We start from the raw sequence: 20,701 nt of genomic DNA, 5'->3' as shown, positions 1-20,701 counted from the left end.
GCCCCTACATGCTACTATACATTTCTAATGCTAGGAAGCCCCTACATGCTACTGTACATTTCTAATGCTAGGAAGCCCCTACATGCTACTGTACATTTCTAGTGCTAGGAAGCCCCTACATGCTACTGTACATTTCTAATGCTAGGAAGCCCATTCATGTTACTGTACATTTCTAATGCTAGGAAGCCCCTACATGCTAGTTTACATTTCTAATGCTAGGAAGCCCCTACATGCTGCTGTACATTTCTAATGCTAGGAAGCCCCTACATGCTACTATTCATTTCTAATGCTAGGAAGCCCCTACATGCTGCTGTACATTTCTAATGCTAGGAAGCCCCTACATGCTACTATTCATTTCTAATGCTAGGAAGCCCCTACATGCTGCTGTACATTTCTAATGCTAGGAAGCCCCTACATGCTGCTGTACATTTCTAATGCTAGGAAGCCCGTACATGCTAGTTTACATTTCTAATGCTAGGAAGGGTCTTTTAGTTTTCTATGGAAAATGAAAATGGGAATGGAAAACATGCAATACACTGCAGAAATACACAGAGCTCAAGAACAGTCCTATCCTCATTTTCACTGAATCTGGCCCTCTGACTGTAGTACAGATAGTTAAGTCAGACCACAAAGTAGTTTTCAAGGTCAGAACAGTGCCACTTAGAAGCTGAGGTATGCAGCTAGTTGGAAAAGCAAAATGATGCATAAGGCACTGTTTTAAACTAATAATGCAATTTCAGAAAGCTTATCTGCCAAATGATGGACAAAATTTCTGCACACCAAATCAAGGTTGAGATCTCCTGGTAGACTGGGCAAACAACCTGGGGCTTAAGACTACAGTGCCAAAGAAAGTGAATACAATTCCTAGCCAAGCCATCTGGTGAGTCTGCATCACTCTCCAAAAGAAACCAAGACAGCTGTGGAGAAATGTTCATGACTAATATGATGAAATGAACAAACCAACCTCAATTTAAGACTCGGGAGTATACTACAAAGTGGCAGGTTCAGGCTGAAGCAAACTAAGAAGCGGTCAGAACAGGAGACTTGTTCAACCACCAAATCTGATAATTTTCTTAATGGATATGGTATGTTCAATGTTTGCCCTAACTTATGGGTTCTGGTGGGGATAACCCGAGCATACCCAATAATTTCACAATACAGCTACACTCTCTAGCAGGAGTCAGTGACTCATCAGCTACCTAGATATAGGAGTATCCTACCCAGTGCCAGTGACCAACAGCTGACATAAGGAATTCAGTGAAGTCATATAGGAACGTCCTTGTGCAACCTTGTGAATGGTAAATTAGGGGTAACTTGCAGTTAGCTCCAGCAAGTTCAAAGAAGTTGACTGACCTAGTGGAAACGTGGGTCAGGCGCAGCCTGTCATTGCCACAGACTGCAGCCTAATCCCAATGGAACGCCTCCTCCGGTACTGCATTACTGAGCATCCACGTTGAATGGCTGCAACCAAATGTGGGCTAAAGTTCTCAACTAGCCATGTCACAATTATAAAAGCATCACCATACAAAGATTAGGTATGATCCCCTCCTTATTACAGACTGGCAATGCATTAAGATACAGTGCAATTAAATGAGGCCTAGGACAGTGGGTCTTCCTGACACTTAACTGTTGGTAAAATGGGACATTGGATACCATTAGGATGTATGGCTTCAGCAGTTCTCCATGAGAAGCAATGTCATGCCCTCACCCCTCATAAGGAATATGCACATGGGAGTACCTACAAAGCTGGAAAACAAACAAAAGAAATTGAGGTGGGACAAAATGACATATAATGCATGCAAAAAGATCTGCTATAGTAAAAAGTTCTGACAGCTGTTGCCATGCTGAATCAGCTATCACCTTATCAAAAAGCAAATCAGAGATATAAATGAGTTAGCAAAAAACAAAATAAAACTCCGAAAAAATCAAACAGATAAAATGCTATAAAGACTTATAACTTAGTTACTTTAAGTAACATCAATACACTAGTTTAAACTTAACCAGTAACTGAGAATGGAACACAGTTATAAAATTAATTTATACGAAGCAGTTAATATAGCAAGAAACAGCTAAATTAAAATCAGCAAAGAAACTTCCAAGCCACAGAATTAGCTACATGTCTTCTAGGATTTTGTTTTAATAAGCTCTTCTGCCATTAAAATCAAAGAACCTTCATCACATCATAGCTTCACACCAACACTATCACCATATCACCAACTAATTTCAACTCCAGCACTGCTCAATGTAAGCAAGCTAATGCACCCCCTAGAATTAAGGACGTCCAAATCAAAGTTCTAAGTCTAGCAGCCCAAGACACTGAAAAGGTTGGGCCAGCTGCTCAAACTAAGCTGATATTACAAACCAACACTCAAGATTGTGATGCAATGCTACTTCTCCCCTCAAACATTCCTGGTCTCAGATGTCTGACCCCAAATACATAAGATGACTGTAAATCAGCTGAAAAATGAGGTGTTCATCTAAACAATCCATTCAGAAAAAGAGAAGGAAGCCACTGTCAGCCACTAGAATAGGCTCTTCCAGTCAAAAAGCTCACCTAGCAGCTGTTCGCCTATTTAAATGTCATGTTTGCACTGCCCCCCATCATCTAACAGATATGTGGTGTCAGCCAGAGCTCCACAAGATAGAGACAGGCACATCTCTACACCTCCAGGATAGAACTCCCATCTTCACTGCCAGCACAGTCAAAGTGCTGAGTTACTAACTAAACTCGAGCTTGAGCCAAAATCAGAAATTTGACCTCTATACCACCAGACTGGCTCTTTGAGAAGAAAAAAAGTACTGTAAAGAATCAGCATGAAATCTCCCACATTGTTAGACAAAGGAAACGGAACATGGGATAAAAAGCAGTAAGACTTCTTGCTGAGTGAAAAGGCTGCTGTGTACTAACAAAACTACAGACTGAGGTGTCACTTGTACAAGGTGTGAACCAGGGCTGTGGTTGCAGTATGCCTCTCAACTGTACAGATTTTTCACAGAATGTCCTTTTTTGCCTTATATTTTTGGTATGTTTCTCAATGTTTTTTTTTTTGACAAATCACTGGGATGATCTATGGATTAAAGTCACTAAATAATGGCATGCATTTGCATTTCCGACTTCATATCCTTCAGAAAATGCATGCCAACACAAACACGGTTATTCTATCAATTTTCCAAGTTTATAACTGCAATATTTAAAATCTGTCCCTATTTTTGGGCCTTTGCCCAAATTTCTTGAGCAAGTAATCTTGCTCATCTCTTTAACCTTTAACAGTCTTTGGACTAGTGGAGATGGAAAAAAAAGTGTAACAGAGGCCTTGATTCTTAACGAGTGAGCAGAAAGTGGTTATTCATACTCTTAACAGACTACTGATGCACTAGCTCAAGCTTTATGGGTCTTCCACACTGGCAGCTGCACAAGGCTAAAGACACCTAGCACATGCTTAAGCTGTCAACAGCTCAAGCATAGAGCTATGAAAGGACAGCTGAAGCACAAAAAACAGAACTTTTTTTGCCCAGAAGGAAGGCAAGGGCTCTAAAGAGTAATGCTAGGAAAAAACAAACAGTAACTATATACAAAAAGGGTGGAAAAATCCACACAGTGGAAGCACCAAAAATACAAACAAAAGGGAGTTGGAGGGAGGGGGAGGTGACTGGAAGACTGATCTATTAGAAAATCTACTGTTATGCTAGGTTTTACTTATACAACAGTACTTGATTCAAAGATCACTGTTACATGTAAACTAAGCTACATGGGGTAGAGTACCATAGCTTAAGGAAAGAAATAGGGGAAAAAATGAATTAAACAGACTCAAGCAGCCCCCAGAGAATTGTCCTAGGAATACCTATTCTGAAAGAGAAGGCATCCAGATTGTAGTGCTTTGTAAGCATTTACAGAAGACTGTGCTGTTGCTACATCTAGAAAATTTCTGCAGTCCCCCCCTTTCCAGAAAGGCACCAAAGCCATAAGTCCTTGTGGAATGGAATGCAACCCTTTCTGGAATTGGCCTATTATGGTGAATAACAAAAGGCAAATGGGTGAGACAACCACCTGCAAACAGTCTGTTTTGACAATGGCTGTCCTTTCCTCTTACCTTCCTAAGAGACAAAAAGCTAACTGGCTTTCCAGAAGGTTCGAGTTTTGTCTACATAGCCGAGCTGCCTGTTGGCATCTAATGTGTGTGAAGGATCCTTTCCTCCTTGTTCCCAGGTTCAAGAAAGAAAACTGGGAGATTAACAGCCTGGCTAAATTCTGAGACCATTTTAAATTTATACTTAGGAATTTTCCAAGAAACCTTGTCCGTGTGTGTGTGTGTGTGTGTGTGTGTGTGTGTGTGTGTGTGTGTGTGTGTGTGTGTGTGTGTGTGTGTGTGTGTGTGTGTGTGTGTGTGTGTATATAAAAAGCTGGTTCAAATGGAGACCATAAGCTTCAAGCACAAAAATCAAATTCTAAGGCTGAGCTGTCATTTTCCTAGGTAGAAGAGTATGTAACACCACTTTCAAAAACTAAGTTGAGCAGCACTAGATAGTTGGTTATCCAATTGCAGACTAGCAGAAATGGCAAACAAATGTGCCTTGATAGAGGAGTATGAAAGGCCATTGGACAAGAACTCTCTCAAATAAATCAACGACCAAAGGCAACAAGATCTAAAGTGGATCCTAGCTCTGACGTCAACTAAAAATGTTTTTCTCTTGCACATATGACTTTTCAGTAGCAGGTTCTCACACATCCTTTCACTCCTCTAGAAAAAAAGAGGTCCGTCATTCAAGTAGTTAGTTGGGTTTCTAGATTGGAGTGCATCAAACTCCCCGTCTTGTATGAATTAATCCAGTATGTTGGGAAGCTTGTGGCAATTGTCTCTGGCTGAACTGAAAAAAGGGAGAGCTATTACTGCCTTGGCCAAATGGAACTTAACACCACAAGTTTTGCAGAGTCCTTCTGGATCTTTAGATGAACCTGGATATTAGTGGAAAGGGTTGAAAAGCATACATGAACATTCCCTTCTACAGAAATGAGAAGGGATCTGCCCTCCACTCCTGTTTTCAAGCTTTCCTGGAGCAGAATCTATTTGGCTGTTTGGTTTGGACAGAAGCAAGCAGATATACTGGAGGTGTTCCCCACACAGTCTGATCAGTTCTTGAAGACCCCAGGATGAAATTACCAATTGTGGGAGTTTGTCCTGGTCCTGCTGAGATGGTCAACTATGAAGTTTTGCTCTGACAGAATATATGAAGCCTGAGAAGTCAAACTGAGCCAAATTGCTACCATCCACCCCAGCATAGCAAGTTTGCAAAGAGGGTTAGATCTTCACTTGCATGCTGTGCAATTCTTAGCAAATTATTTAATCTTCTGGCAGTTAGTGAGATAATGAAAGCAGCTGAGATTTTAATGAATTTCATCATATTATCAAAGGTTTGCTAACTTCAGACACCATTTGCTACCATGTCGACCAAGCAAGTCACGTAGAACTCATAGGAAGAGCCTGAAATTTTCCACATAGGTCAATGTTCAACCTCAATTAAATAATGCAGTTAAATTAACGGACTCTCACTTTAACCAATATGTGCCTTGTTTCAGGGCTGGTAAACTACATGTCTTTGTCAAACTACCAAAAACATTTGCCTGTTCCATCAGTCTCAAATACTCAAAGGGAATTCAAAATGTCATTCTTTGTCTGAAGAAGCTTTGCTAGCTGAAGCTGTGTGTCCAGGAGTGCTTGGATGAACTCTAGTGACTGAAATGGGTGAGGCTTGAACTTAGACGCACTGGTATCTCCAAGGAGTCCCTGGCTTGAACAAATAGATTTCTTATAGGGGCAGTGATGATCCAGACCCCCAAACACGGGAATACATGGAAACCCTTCAGTCACAGACAAGCTGCCACAACTGCCATACACTTGATAAACACCCAGGGGCTGTGATGAGACAAGGCAGAGCTCTGAACTGAAAATGACTGGTTCCTAGCCAGACGTGAGGTCCTGGAGAATCTGCCTGTTTTTATATGGTTGGACACACCCTGAAGATCAAGCACATCCAGTCATTCTTTCTTAATAAGTGAAAAAATGACTGAATCATGACTATCCGGAATTTTGTTTGCTTCACAAAACTTGCTCAAATGACAAGTCCAAAATTGGCTTTGGGCCCCAATTTTATTTTGGCACTAAAAAAAATCTTGACTAAATTCCAGATCCTTTCCAGTCTGGAGGGACCTCTTGGATAACAATTTCTTAGAAGCTTCCTTACTTTTGTCTTCCTTTGTGAGGGAAGAACATCTTGAATTAATTTTGGGTGTGGAGCAAGAGTATGAAAAGGAATGTAACAGTCTCCGGTAATGATCCTCTGCACCCAATTTGTTTTCAAGTGATGAACATCAAGGTTGCTGGGTGCAGGGATAAAGTGTCCCATGACAGTTTCCAGACTGCAAAATTTGGGCAACCGTTTAAGAGTGCTGGAAAAGTTTCTTCAAAAAAAGTCCTCTGAAGCCTTGGTTTTTCAGGCCCCCTCTGCCCCTTGAGCGATGTCTATTAGAAGAATTTCCCCATCTGCTCAGGGAGCTCTTGCTCTGGAAGTTTCAGAGGCAAAGCCCTGGGATTCATTCTCTTCCCTGTCGTCTGGTTTCGGCAGAAGGTACTTAAAGAGGTAGAGAATTTGATCCACACACTAGATAGGTTATTTAGCATCCATTTTTACTTCTTGAGATAGTCTCCTTAACCTAGTGACTAAACAGTCTATCCATCATATGAGGCAGTCACGAAGGGTGTCTTGAAATGCTCCAGAAAGTTGCACAACCGCATCCAGGCATGCATTCTTATGAAAATACCTCTGCTCTAGATACATCCTCTGTGGCATTAGATATAAAGTGCATATAGGCACTAAAAGACTGTAGGGTAGCCAGCTGTGAAACAATGGATTTTCTTTGGTCCACAGACAAGGTCCCTGGGAGAGATTTGGTAATTTCCTTTGACAAACTCTCGGTAAATGAGTAATGTAAGCCAAATAATTAAGCACTACCACTGAAAAAGTTGATGAGGCATACACATGCATTCCAAATCTATCCAAAGCATACGATTCCCTATATGGCGGGTGGACAAAGGAGCTTCCTTCTCCAAGTTCCTTCTTAGCAGTTTCCATCACTACCATGGAATCGTCCATGGGTCCCTTGCTCCAATGGGGAATTGCCTTTGGGAGCAACCAAAGTTGTGTAAGGCTTCTTAGGAATAGTCTCAGCTGTATCTGGCTCCTTTTGTGCCCAACAGATCAGATCTACTTATCACATCTGCTGGGGGTTGCTACCACAAGTAGAAGATGGGCCAGAACAGAAAGTCTTAAGAAAAACTGACTCCTCTGGAAAAGACACTTGAGAGGACCAAACCCCCATATGAGAAGTTTGAGAATCTCTCTAAATGAGACATCTTCAATGGGAGATCTAGGAGAACATTCTCCCTCATCAAAATCAGTATTGGTGGTAGAGGACTCATCAAGGGAATCAAAGTGCCTTTTATATTTGTGCTTCCTGTGTACCTCTTTTGTGGGTTGGTCAGGACAAGACTCAAACTGACGGTCTCTCCTGGGAGAACTGACTCAAAGATCCCAGAAACTGGTTATCCCAAAGGGACAAGGTAAGCAGACTGTGGACCCTGGAAAATCCTATGGCTGAGGGTTGTACCAGATTCCTAAAGACTAGACTTCTCTCTCTCTAGTTTGGGACAATACTCTCTTTAAAAGCTTTGAGTGCCGAACTTGAAACAGATCTGCGAAGCCTCACTGTAGAAGAAATACCCAAAGGTGGCTCAATGCTAGATGCTGTTCAGCTGGGCTCCAAGACTGATGCCAGACACCATCAAGTGTTGATGCTCCTAGAGCAGATGTGTCCAAAAGATGTCCTAGGGCCACAGTCTGGCCCCAAGTATGTCTTACAACATACTATTTTGAATGGACAGACATGTGTTGGACATGGCTGGCCCTTCCCAAAACCTTGCAAAGTATGGTAAGTAGCCCCTGAGTCAAAAAGATTAGACATCCCTGTCCTAGAGAGAGGAAAGAATTTCAACACCTCACATCCAATATACCTTGTCGGAGTCAATGCTGATGGTTTGGCTCAGAGAGACTGAACAATCTGACAGTATCAAAGCAGACTTAATCAGAGAACTCATCGGAGTGGAGGAAGTATGGAGTCTCAGCTCTGATGCAGATCTGTCCTGAGCAAGAGTCAGATCCATGGGCTCCAATCAAAGAGGTTAGATTGGAGGCGTCATTAAATAGTGAAGGGAAGAAGTGGTTCCTCCAGATCCAACAGTGGTCAGAGCCAAAAGATCCCCCAATTAAATTTGTGTGCAATGAAATCTCATCATCCTGTCCACATCAGCTTCAGTGAGGCTCTGAGTAGACCTAGCTGACCCTAAGAGAACTAGTAGAGAGAGGAAAGGTGGTGTAACATAACAAAGGTCTGCCCTGTATTATTTGAGACTGAATAATAGGGGAGATATTTTCCTAAGATAATCTAGGAGGCTTATGAGTTCCAGTGACTAATGGGTACAAAACAGTTGGCTCAGAAGGTCTAAAAATCTTGCGCACCAGAGCAAACAGATGTCTGATCCATGGATCTTTTCTTAACAGATTTTGACTTTTCTTTTTCTTTGTCTGAATCCCTTTGCTTCTCTTTGATCAGACCCATTTTTGACGAAGATGGAAAAGGGGAAGAAGCAGAATCAGCAGCAGCCACCTTCCATGATCCAGAAGTGGGGAGTTTCTCTTGTGGAGGCTCAAGGAGCCCCCTTTAGAATAAGCCTGTTTTGTCTTTCATTATGGCCCATTCACCAAAAGCCTCACAGATGAAGTAGATGTCCGGGTGAAAAGCCCCTAAAAGCAGTATACACACTTGTGTGCATCAGATTATGGTAGCTTACGAGAGCATGCTATGCATTTAAGTGTCTGTAAAGCTTGTCTGCCATCCTCAAGGACCAGAAAAAAGGTTAGAAACACTTAAAAGATCCCCTTAATAAACTAGAAATTCCTCTGAACAAGAAAAGTTTTTTTTTTTTTTTGTTAATAACTAACCCCACGTCAGGTATGAGGAGGAAGAGAAGGAAGAGTCAAAATGAGAGAGGAATAATATGCAGAAAATAGTATTAGAGGGGGGAAAATAGAAAAAGTCGAAGCCCCAAATAGAATGTAACTTATCTTTCTGAAGAAATTTTAGATAAATTGTTCCTTGTTCTTGAGCACCAAAAGGTGCCAAATGCCTTATGGTGGCAAATGAGACCTGAGGTAGCTCAAGGATTATGAGTAGGTGGAAGAGACTGAGCACCAGATATAAAGCTCAGAAGTGGCCAAAGTTAGATCCGAGGCTGAAACTATGACCCATAAATTGAAAAACAGAAAAAATATCAGATCTTCCCATTGCTTCAGTAAGGATGTGGTACTCGCATTGGTCTCAGTGTACTAAAATTTAGAGCTCATTCCACCACTCGATATTACAAACACTGATGACCATGCCATCTAAACATACCTTTACTTAAAGTGCTAGCTCTGAAAAAGTAAAGAACTGCACTACTGAAATCTACAGTGGTAACAGCTATGACCTCCACTGTATAACCATACATAATGCACTATGGTAGTCAAGTCGGACAGGTAGCAATGCATCAGAAATTACCTGCATGCTTTAAAAAAATCAGTACATGTTCAGATGCAGTGTGCTGAACATTTTGCTCCAAACGACAAAATGCTTTATGATGCATTATTCCATTTCACGACACATGGGAATATTCTTCTACCTTTGGGGCACAGACATAACACATTATTCAACTTTCGATTACATTTGTGTGGGAAATACTCACACTTCTCCTTCTGGTGCATAGGTAGATCCAGTGATGCTGAACTCATGAAGACTGCACTTCTGACCCTCAACTTTATCAATGACAAACATCTGTTGAATTAATAAAACAGGAATAAGTCCTTCTGTACTCTTAAGCAGACAGTGCAGCACTACTTCCAATGATTTAATCAATACTTCAGACATCAAAAGAAAACATCAATTCTCAAAACATGCAAATGAGCAAGACCACCACACACATCTGTTCTGTACCATGTACAAAGCTCATGGTGTTTTCCAAAAGGAGGCTGCCAGTTTATACTTCTAACACACTTGAGCCACGGCCATACAAATTAAGTTTGAAACTTTATGTGCACAAACAGGCTGGCCACAGTGGGCAACTGTTAAGATCAACTTAGCTTGGCTGCTGTACATGCTACAACCTCACTGCTCCTCAGACCAGCTGTATTAAAGCTTGCATCTTAATTTTAAATTAATCTTATTTCTCTATTTGTAGTTTCTGAGACAAAACTAAGTTGAATGAATCTTCAGCCCATTAATATACAATGTTACTTGGAGAATTCAGCAAGTACGAGATAAACAAATGGCGATTAAAATATGCAATTCATTGCACTTGGGAAATCACCATTTAAAACAGGGGCAGCACAGTGAGTACTGCCATCTCACAGCAAGAGCTTCTCTTGTTCAAATGACAGGCTAGGATTCCTCCCGTTACATACTTCTTAACCTCTTAGAGCAAAAAATCTGGACAAAGCCAAAAACAAAAGTGGGACAAAGGCCCAACAATACGGACAATTTTTAAATATTGCTCTTACAAACTTAGAAAGTTGACAGAACAACAGGTTTTGCATTAGCGTGACATTTCTGAAGGCTATGAAGTCTGAAACTCAATTGTCTGTCATTTTCAAACTGCAACCTTTAACAATTTACCACTAATTTGCCAGAAAAACACAATTTTATGAAAAACAAACCAAAAATATGAGGCAAAAATCTGGACATGCTGTGAAAATCTGCAAAGTTGAGAGTTATGCGAGTTTTCTTCAGCTGCTCATAAATAGATAAAATTATGTTCCCCAAATTGTCCACAAGTGTTCATGTTAAGTGTGACAGAGTATACTTATGTGCTCGGTGACAAACGGTACCCCATCTGGCTGCTAAGATAGTTTCTAGCATCCTTGCAACCATATAAAGGATAGAGCACAGATACTTGAAATTGAAAGAATGGTGGATACAGAAATAAACTACTGCTGCTGATTCACAGTTATGGTAAAGAGAAAATTTAGTTTACAATGTTTTCTTTATTACATTATACATACAGAAACACACGCTACAGATAGTGTGTGTATATGTGTGTATAATCTCAATGAAACACCAACTGCAAAAAACAAAAATCTACCCTGTTTTTTTACATTTTTGCAGGGGGGGGCAAGCCAATTCCAAGCTCGCGCTACAGTGAGGGAAAGGGTAAATTTCCCTATCCTCACTGTACCGCAATCTCTATTCAGAAGCTCAGAGTGCTGCATGAGATGCACACCTGGTGTTTCGTCGATCTGACTTCCGGTAATATAAACATTCAGTGTTGTCGGCTCAATCTTCTGAATTTCGGTTAAGTGAAACTTCGGTCAAGTACCCATATCTATCTATCTATCTATAGATATATATATATATATATATATATATATATATATATATGTATATATATGTGTGTGTGTGTGTGTGTGTGTATATATATATATATATATATATATATATCTCAATACACACACACACATATATATATATATATATATATATATACATACACATATACATACACACAAATCTCAAAAAGGTATACATACATATATACATACACATATACATATACACACACACAAATCTCAAAAAGGTACGGAAAGTAATTAAAAATGAAAAATTCACTCCAATTTTTCTACGCTGTAGTCAAAGTCAAAGAAAACTTAGTTATTCAGAACTACACCACAGTGTAGCTGAAAGAAATTGCGATGCTCCGTTCCCAGTACAAAAACAAATACAGAGAAGAGTAATAAAATAACATAATAAAAACAACAAAGTACAGTTGTGTACACTTACCATAAATGTAGATGCCCGAGTGTATTCACCATTGCAGTGATCACACTTGTGTTATCTGCCTGCAGGAAGCGCTCAGTGAGCCAGAATACCAGAGACTTAGTATTTCTGTATTGGATGCCGTTGCTTCTTCCCCGTCAGGTCGTCAGGGTAGTAAATACCAATACTAGTAGGAAAAGCCATAGGAAAAAAAACAGGGGGGCTGGAGGGAGGGAAAAGTACAGTTTTGTACCTACTATAAATGTAGATGTCTGATAGATATGCAACTGCAGTCCTTACATATTGGTTGTCCTGCCTCAGGCAGCCCTCGGTCGTCCGGATTCCAAAGTCTGGGTCCGGCGTCGGCTGATGCCGCCTCCTCCCCGACGTCAGAGCGGCTGGGGTATAAAAGCATCAGCCGACGCCATCTTCCTCAGTGTTTCTTGCCCCAGATGCCAGGTGCCCTCCAAGGAAGGCTAAATTTAGAAACTGGATAAAAAATTCCAGACATACACAAAAGTAATAAACAGATACACCATAACAGATATCCCCAGCTAATTATAAAAGGAGGGAAGTGGACCCAATACACAGAGGGGTAGGAGGGAGGGAAAACCTGACTGCAGTTGCATATCTATCGGACATCTACATTTATGGTAGGTACAAAACTGTACTATGTCCTTCAAGAATGCAACTGCAGTCCTTACATATGGGTTGAATACCATAGCCAAGCTGGGGGCGATAGGCTCTAAGATAAGGATGGTGTAGCTAAAATGCCCTGCAGGACTGCCGAAGCAAAGCCTGCTCGGGATCTGGAATATAAAGGCAGGTTGTAGTGCTTGGAAAATGTATGCACGGAGCTCCATGTAGCAGCTTCTAGAATGTCCTTTGTAGCCACCCCTCTTAAGAAGGCTGTGGAGGTGGCTGTAGCTCTGGTGGAGTGTAGCCTGATATTGGCTGGCACACCCTTTCCATGGAAAGAATAACAGAATCTGATGCAATGTCCAATCCATTTTGAAATTGTTTGTTTGGAAATTGCCTTTCCTTGCACTCCAGCAGCGTATGCTACAAATAGTTGGTCAGACTTTCTGTTGGCCTTTGTTCTGTCCAAGTAGTAGAGTAGTTGTCTGTGTATGTCCAAAGTGTGCAGCAGCTTTTCCCCTTTATTTTGAGGATTGGGGAAGAAGGTAGGCAGGTGAATTGCTTGATTTAGAGACACCCTGGATATCACTTTTGGCATAAAAGAGGGACTGGTTCTTAAAGAAACTCTGTCCTGATGAAAAATGAGAAATGGAGGTACTGCCATGAGGGCCTGTATCTCCGAAAGTCTTCTTGCTGAGGTAATTGCCAACAGGAAAACTGTTTTCCAGGAAAGAAATTGCAATTCTGAAGATGCTGCTGGCTCAAAAGGAGGAAGAGTTAATTTTTCCAACACGAAGTTGAGGTCCCATGCAGGCACTGGTGGTTTTCTGGGAGGTTTGATATTCTTTATCCCTCTTAGAAATTTGTCTTAGCAAAGGATGTGAAAACACAGGTGGATCAGTGTTGTATTTTGCTGAAATTGCTGTAGCGTGTATTTTTATGGAAGAATAGGACAGTCCATTATGCAGCATTTCTGCCAAGTATTCCAGTATCTGTGGGATGCTCATTACTGATGCATCCTGACCCTTGTTGGTATTCCAGATGTTGAATCTCTTCCATTTGGCTGAATAAGTCTTTCTGGTGGAAGGTCTGCGTGCTTCCAATAATATTTGTTGAACTTCCTTGGAGAGAGAGATCTGGGGAGAAATCATGGAACCCTCCAAGCTGTCAGCTGCAGAGTTTGCAGGTTGGGATGAACCGTCCTGTAATTGTGCTGGGTCAAGAGTAGAGGCCATTGAGGCAGGGGCCACGGCTTGGTGCAAGTTATGCTCCTTAGTAATGGATACCAATGCTGTCTTGGCCAATCTGGAGCTATTAAGATGCCTTTCGGTTGCTCTGCTTTGATCTTCAGTAACACCTTGATCATTAATGGTAGAGGCGGGAATGCATAGATTGTTAAAGAGTTCCAGCTGAAGGAGAGAGCATCTATTCTCCAGGCTTGTGGATGGTGTGTCCTAGAGCAGAACTTTTTCAGATGATGATTGAGGTGGGAGGCAGAGAGATCTATGTCCGGCCTCCCCCATGCAGGAGTTATTTGTGCAAAAATGTCTGGATGCAACATCCATTCGTGCGGGTCCAGGATGTTTCTGCTTAGACTGTCCGCCAGAACATTGTCCTTGCCTGGAACAAACTGGGATTGCAGTTGTATGTTCAGTTTCAGGGACTTTTCCCAAAGAGTCATTGCTAGTCTGCAAAGGGGGGTAAGAATGAGTACCTCCCTGCTTGTTTATGTACCACAAAACAGTGGTGTTGTCTGTCTTTATTAGCAGTTGACCTTGTTGAAGATGTTTTCCGAAGGCCTCGATTGCATGAATTACTGCTAACATCTCTTTTTGATTGATGTGTAGATGCACTTCCTGGGGGGCCCATTGCCCTTGAATGCATCTGCCCTCCATGTGCGCCCCCCATCCATGGTCTGAGGCGTCTGTTGTAATGGTTTGGCTTGTTTGAGGTTTGCTGAAAGGCATACCTTTGTTTAACTGGCTTGCTTGGGCCCACCACAAAAATTCCCTTTGTAGACATGGGATGAGTGGAATGATTGCTTCCAAGTTGTGGCTGTGTTGAGACCATAAACTTTTTAAGTACCATTGTAGTTTTCTCATGTGTAGTCTTGCCAGTGGAATCAATAGAATGCAAGATGCCATGAAACCCAGGACTTGCAGGATTTTCCTTGCAGTCATCTGGGTGAGCTTTGCTAGGCTTTTGAAGTAATGTGGTAATTGTTCTTGCTTCTCTTCTGTGAGGTAAGCCATTTGCGATTCTGTGCCTAGTTTGGCTCCTAGAAAAATTATTTGTTGGGATGGCAGTAGTCTTGATTTTTGAAAGTTGACTGTGTATCCCAAAGCCTGTAGTAAGTGAATGACATAATTCAAGTTTTTTGTCAAGGCTTGTTTGCTGTCCGCTTATATAAGGCAGTCGTCCAGGTAAGGGTAAATTTGTATCCCCTGGAGTCTGCAGTGTGCAATTACTGATGCCAGGCATTTCGTGAATACTCTGGGCGCAGTAGATAAGCCAAAAGGCAATGCTGAGAATTGATAATGCTATGACACTGCAAGAAATCTGAGGTATCTTCTGCAACTGTGTCTGATTGGGACATGCAGGTATGCCTCCTTGAGGTCTAGAGTAACCAGCCAAGACCGCTTGCCCAGCATGGGAAGGAGTTGCTGTAGCGTCAGCATTTTGAATTTTGGTACAATGAGAAAAGAGTTTAGAGCGGACAAGTCCAGGATAGGTCTCCATTGCTTTTCTTTTCTTGGAACAAGGAACAGTCTTGAGTAGAATCCCTGGCCTTGTTCCTGAGGAGGAACCTTTTCTATTGCTTTGATTTGTATCAGCTTTGAAACTTGTACGAATGCCTCTGCCCTTGGATTTTGTGGCAGGTTTGGCATGCCTTGTTTTGTTGGTAAAGCATGGAAGTGGAACCTGTAGCCTTGGTCTATTATGTCCAGAATCCATTTGTCCCTTGTTAAAACGTGCCAATTTTTTGAAAATAAGGATAATTTTCTGCCTAAATGTGCTTCTCTTTGAGCCTTGGTCGGCAGTGTCAAAGTGAAGTCATTGTGATTGTCCCTGTGGAGCAGTAGAAGTCCCTGCGCCACCTCTCTGATTAGTCGGTTGCCATTGGCGTCCCCTGTAGGAGCCTCGATATTGCCCTCTTCCTCGGGCACGCCTGTTTTTTCCCCTTTGAAACTTGTCAGTGTCTGGAAAGGACCAATTCTTAGAAAGCCAATTCCCGCTGAACCTTGGTGGCTGAACCTGGAGGAAATCTTTGACTGTTTGCACTGATTTAGCCTTTTCCTCAATTGATTTTAACACATCCTGAGCATTAGCACCAAATAGCTTGTGTTTTTCCAGAGGTGCATCTAGAAGCTTTACTTTAACATGATCTGGCAATGCCTGTTCTTTCAACCATGCATGTCTACGTATGACGGCCCCTGTCATAGCTGCCCTACATGAAGCTTCCAATGCATCATAACCACACTGAAGAAAATGATTGTTAACCTGCTGTGTATTATGAACCAAATCCTGCAAGGCCTTTCTATCTAAAGGCTCAGGAGAGGCTAACTTTTTCTGCAAATCCTCCATCAAGAAATCCTGATACTGAAACATATGAAAAAGGCAATTAAGGGCCCTCATGGCAAGGGTGGTCGAGGTATAAACTTTTTTGCCCCACCTTTCCAGGGGCCTAGATTCCCTGTCTGCGGGCAAAGGATTTTTGGCCGTGGATGTGGCCACTCCTTTGGGCCCCTGGGAAATAGTTTCTAGTTCAACAGAATGGGCCTTAAAGAGATGTTTATGAGTTTCAGGAACCCTGTAGTATCTGTCTGGCTTGACAGGAGCAGGAGGGAGAGAATCAGGAGAAGCACTCGAATCTGAGTATACATCATCCAATACATCTAACACTGGAGGGATAGCTAAAGGCCTGCGCTGGGGAAGCTTAAGGAAGGCACGAAGCCATTTCCTGGAGTCGGAGAATTCCTGGCCCTGCCACTGAAAATGCTCTCTCATGGAGTGGAGAATTTCCCCAAAAGAAATATCCTCGGGAGGAGAGGCAGAAGGAATAGATTTCTCCGCATCAGAATCCTCGTAGGCCTGGAAGGACTCTTCCTGGGTATCTGAGTGATCAGAGTCACCAGAGGCTTCATCTGAAGAAAGGGTGTCTGTCTGCTCAACCCTGGGCCTTTTGTTTGAAGGCGGCTGAGAACCTCTGTCAGGATGAGCCTGGGAACCTCTGATTAAGGAAATTAGATCTGCAGCTAAAGTCATGATCTGTTTATCAGTAGTGGGACCCTGAGGAAAAGATTTAGGAGGGTGAGACTTAGCCTGGCTGGAAGCCTTAGCACGTGTGTAGGCCTTGATCGACATGGACATCGGGGGCCTAGCTGCCCCACGTGCAGGAGTAACCTTGTCCACCGGTATGGTCTCGGGTAAATCTTGCACTTCAGCTTCTGGAGGAAAATCAACAACCGGCATAGGCTTCAGGGCCGAAGTGAATGGTAAAGCGGTGTCGTCGGTCTGGAGCAGTGGAATAACCGCCTCAGAAGGGACCGATGCACTCGCGGTAGTTTTTGGCGTGGTGTCGGTGAAAGTCGCGGGCCGAGGAGGTCGGTCCCGGTCCTTTCGTTTTTTGGAAATATGTGTTGTCGGTTGTTCCGACGGCATGGTATATGAGTATTTTTCGCCAAAAAAGTCTTCAGCAAATTCTGCCCGGCGCCTGAGTGTGCGCTTATTGAAGCAAGCACAGCACAGGCTGAGACGTCGTGGTCTGGGCCAAGGCAGTAAGAATGGAAGTCCTTATGAGGTATTTGTTTACCACAAGACAAACAGTTATTAACTTTTGCAGTTTTATCTGACATCGGCTGAGGCAAGAAAAGGTTCCCCAATGGGGTACTTAGCTTTTTGATGACTTCGGATACTTAAAACACAGGAGCTGACTGACCGGCACTTGCGAACTGCTTCTGCTTCGGGCACCGCGCGGCAAGAAAGACTGAGGAAGATGGTGTCGGCTGATGCTTTTATACCCCAGCTGCTCTGACATCGGGGAGGAGGCGACATCAGCCGACGCCGGACCCAGACTTTGGAATCCGGCCGACCGAGGGCTGCCTGAGGCAGGACAACCCATATGTAAGGACTGCAGTTGCATTCTTGAAGGACATCCAAGACTGCAACAGTGAATACACTCGAACATCTACATTTATGGTAAGTGTACACAACTGTACTATGTTCTTCGTGTTTCACTGTTGCAGTCATCACACTTGGGTTGATTCCCAAAGCTGAGGAAGGTGGAGGCATTCAAGAAGAGTTAGGGCTGGGTTAGTAGGCCTTGCAAGACTGCTGTAGCAAAACCTGCCCCGGATTTGGAAAAGATAGGCAGGTGGTAAAATGCTTGAAGGTGTGTACGGAACTCCAGGTAGCAGCTTACAAGATGTCACTGGTAGGGACTCCCCCTGAGAAATGCTGTAGAGGTGGATGTAAGCCCTAGTGGAATGTGTTCTGACCCCCTGAGGGGTTGATATTCCATGGTGCTTGTAGCAAAAATGTATGCAGTGTGCTATCCATTTGGAAATGGTTTGTTTTGAAATGGCCTTGCCCTCAAGTCCCTGTTGCAAAGCTGACTAGCAGTTGGTCAGATTTTCTGAAAGGCTTATTCCTATCAAGGTAGAATCTGAGCTGTCTGTGCACATCCAAGGAGTGCAGGATCCTTTCCCCTTTATTTTGAGGATTACGGAAGAAGGTTGGCAAATGGATGAATTTGGTTAAGAGCCACACTGGACACCACTTTAGGCATAAAGGAAGGGTTAGTCCCGAGGGAAACCCTGTCAGCATGGAAAATAATGAAGGGTTGCACAGCCATCAGTGCTTGTAGTTTGGACACTCTTCTAGCTGAAGTGATGGCTAGAAGCAAGGCTGTTTTCCAAGAGAGGAACTTTAATTCTGCTGAAGTAGCAGGTTCAAAAGGGGGAAGCGTGAGCTTTTTCAGTACAAAGTCAAGGTCTCAAGCAGGGGTGGGTGCTCTCCTTGGAGGTCTTAAGTTGTTTGCCCCTCTCAGGAACTGTTTGATTAGAGGGTGAGAGAATAGAGGTGGCTCAGTATTGTAAAGAGCTGAGATGGCAGAGGCATGGATCTTGATGCAGGAGAAGGATTAGCCTCCGTGGAGTAGTTCTGCTAGGTAATCTGGGATTAGAGGTAAGGAGGGCAGTGCTGTGTCCTTTCCTTTACACCGAATCCAAAAACAATACCTTTTCCACTTAGCATAGGATTTCCTTGTACTGGGCCCTTCTGGCTTCAAGGATGACATCCAGAACCTGTTTGCTTAGGGTTGCTGGTGGAGATGTCAAGGAATAAGCCAGGCTGCAAGATTTAGAGTTTGTAATTGTGGATGCAAAATCTGTCCCTCCTGCTGAGAAAGCAGGTTTGGGGTCTGGTGTAGGTGCCAGGGTGGTACTGTTGTCAGGCTGCGCAGGAGTGGGTACCAGTGCTGGTGTGGCCAGTCCAGGGCAATCAGAATTGTTCTTGGCCTGTCTTGTTTTATCTTGAGTAATACTCTTGAGAGAAGGGGCAGAGGAGGAAAGGCATAGATTGAGAGGTTTTCCCATTGAAAGGATAGGGCATCCACTATCCAGGCCCTGCTTTGAGGGTTCCTGGTGCAGAATTTGCTTAGCTGGTGGTTGTAGGGGGAGGAAAAGAGATCCACCTCTGGGGTCCCCCATTTACGAATCAGAAGGTTGAAGGTGTTGAGCTCCAATTTTCACTCTTATGGGTCTAAGAGATTTCTGCTTAAGTCATCTGCCAGTGAATTTTGCTTGCCTGGCAGGAATTGAGCTTGTAAATGGACTTGGATGTTCAAGGCCGTGTTCCACAGGGCCATGGCTGACCTGCAGAGTGGAGAGGAATGAGTTCCCCCCTGCTTGTTTTTATCAGCAGTTGTCCTGGAAACAATTGGGATCTGAAAGCTGTCAGGGCATTTTGTACAGGTAGCATTTCTTTTTGGTTGATGTCCAGATGAATTTGACTAGAGCTCCAGTGGCCCTGAATACATTTTCCAGCCATGTGAGCCCCCCATACATAGCCTGATGTATCGGTGGTCAGGATCTGGGTGGCATGGGGTTGAATAAATGTCATTCTCTTGTTATGGTTGCATGCTTCTGCCCACCAAAGGAACTCTGTCCTTAAACAAGGAATGATATAGGAATGACTGTTTCCAGGTCATGAGAATGTTGGCACCAAAGACTTTTTAAGTACCACTGAAGTTTCCTCATATGCAGTCTTACATATGGAATTAGCAGTATACATGTGGCCATGAACCCTAGGGCTTGCAGCATCTTTCTTACAGATAGCTGGGTTCTGGAGGCCATTTGTTTGGAGTAGTCTTGTCAGATAGACCTGTTTTTCTGAGGTAAAAAATGCCATCCTGGAAGTTGTGTCCAAGCTTGCTTCCAGGAATACAATCTTTTGACTGGGTACCAGTTGTGATTTCTTTTCATTGATAGTGCACCCCAATGAAGTGAGAAGGCTTTCTACAAATGCCAGGTGTTGTAGCTGCAATTCACGACTGTCTGCCTGAATTAGGCAGTCCAAGTATGGGTAAATTTGGATATTTCTCTGCCTGTAGTATGTGATGGCTGGAGCCAATCATTTTGTGAACACCCTGGGTGCAGTAGACACACCAAAGGAAAGTGTAGAGAATTGATCATGCATAGATCCTGCCCTGAAACGTAGATGCTTCCTGCTTGACTCCCTTATGGGGATGTGCAGATAGGCTTCTTTTAAGTCTAGGGTGACTAAAGTACAGTTGTGTACCTACCATAAATGTAGATGTTAGAGTGTATTCACTGTTGCAGTCATTACTCTTGGGTTATCCTGCTGGCAAGCTAACCTCAGTCAGCCAGAATTCCAAAGTCTAGGTCCGGCGTCGGTTGCTGTCACCTCTTCCCTGACGTCAGTGCGCCAGGGGTATACAAGATGCGGCCGACCCCATTTTCTTCAGTTTTTCTTGCCCCAGATGTCAGGTGCCCCCAAATTGGTAGGCTGAAAAAATATGCCAATAAAAATGCATGCACAAAGATAACATTTCCTTCATCTACAAGCAAATACACCACATAGCTTGTATAGGATAGAAAAGTGCAGATAAGTCCCAGCAAAGAAAAGGGGGATGGTGGGAGGGTA

General features: G+C 43.0%; 1 protein-coding gene across 1 annotated transcript in view; it reads right to left on the bottom strand.

Moving 5' to 3' along the window:
• Positions 1-20,701, bottom strand: part of ATP2A3 (ATPase sarcoplasmic/endoplasmic reticulum Ca2+ transporting 3) — a 1,260,930-nt gene that overhangs the window by 527,547 nt on the left and 712,682 nt on the right. Inside the window, exon 9 of the mRNA XM_044082905.1 lies at positions 9,834-9,922. Coding sequence (XP_043938840.1) covers positions 9,834-9,922 — 89 coding nt within the window. The remainder of the gene's footprint in view (positions 1-9,833; positions 9,923-20,701) is intronic.

This window comes from Protopterus annectens, chromosome 9.part0 (genome assembly GCF_019279795.1).
Source record: "Protopterus annectens isolate FY-2018-M chromosome 9.part0, PAN1.0, whole genome shotgun sequence".
Classification (NCBI taxonomy): Eukaryota; Metazoa; Chordata; order Ceratodontiformes; family Protopteridae; genus Protopterus; species Protopterus annectens.
The sequence above is the reverse complement of the archived record's forward strand: the minus strand, read 5'-3'. Positions and strand labels throughout refer to the sequence as shown.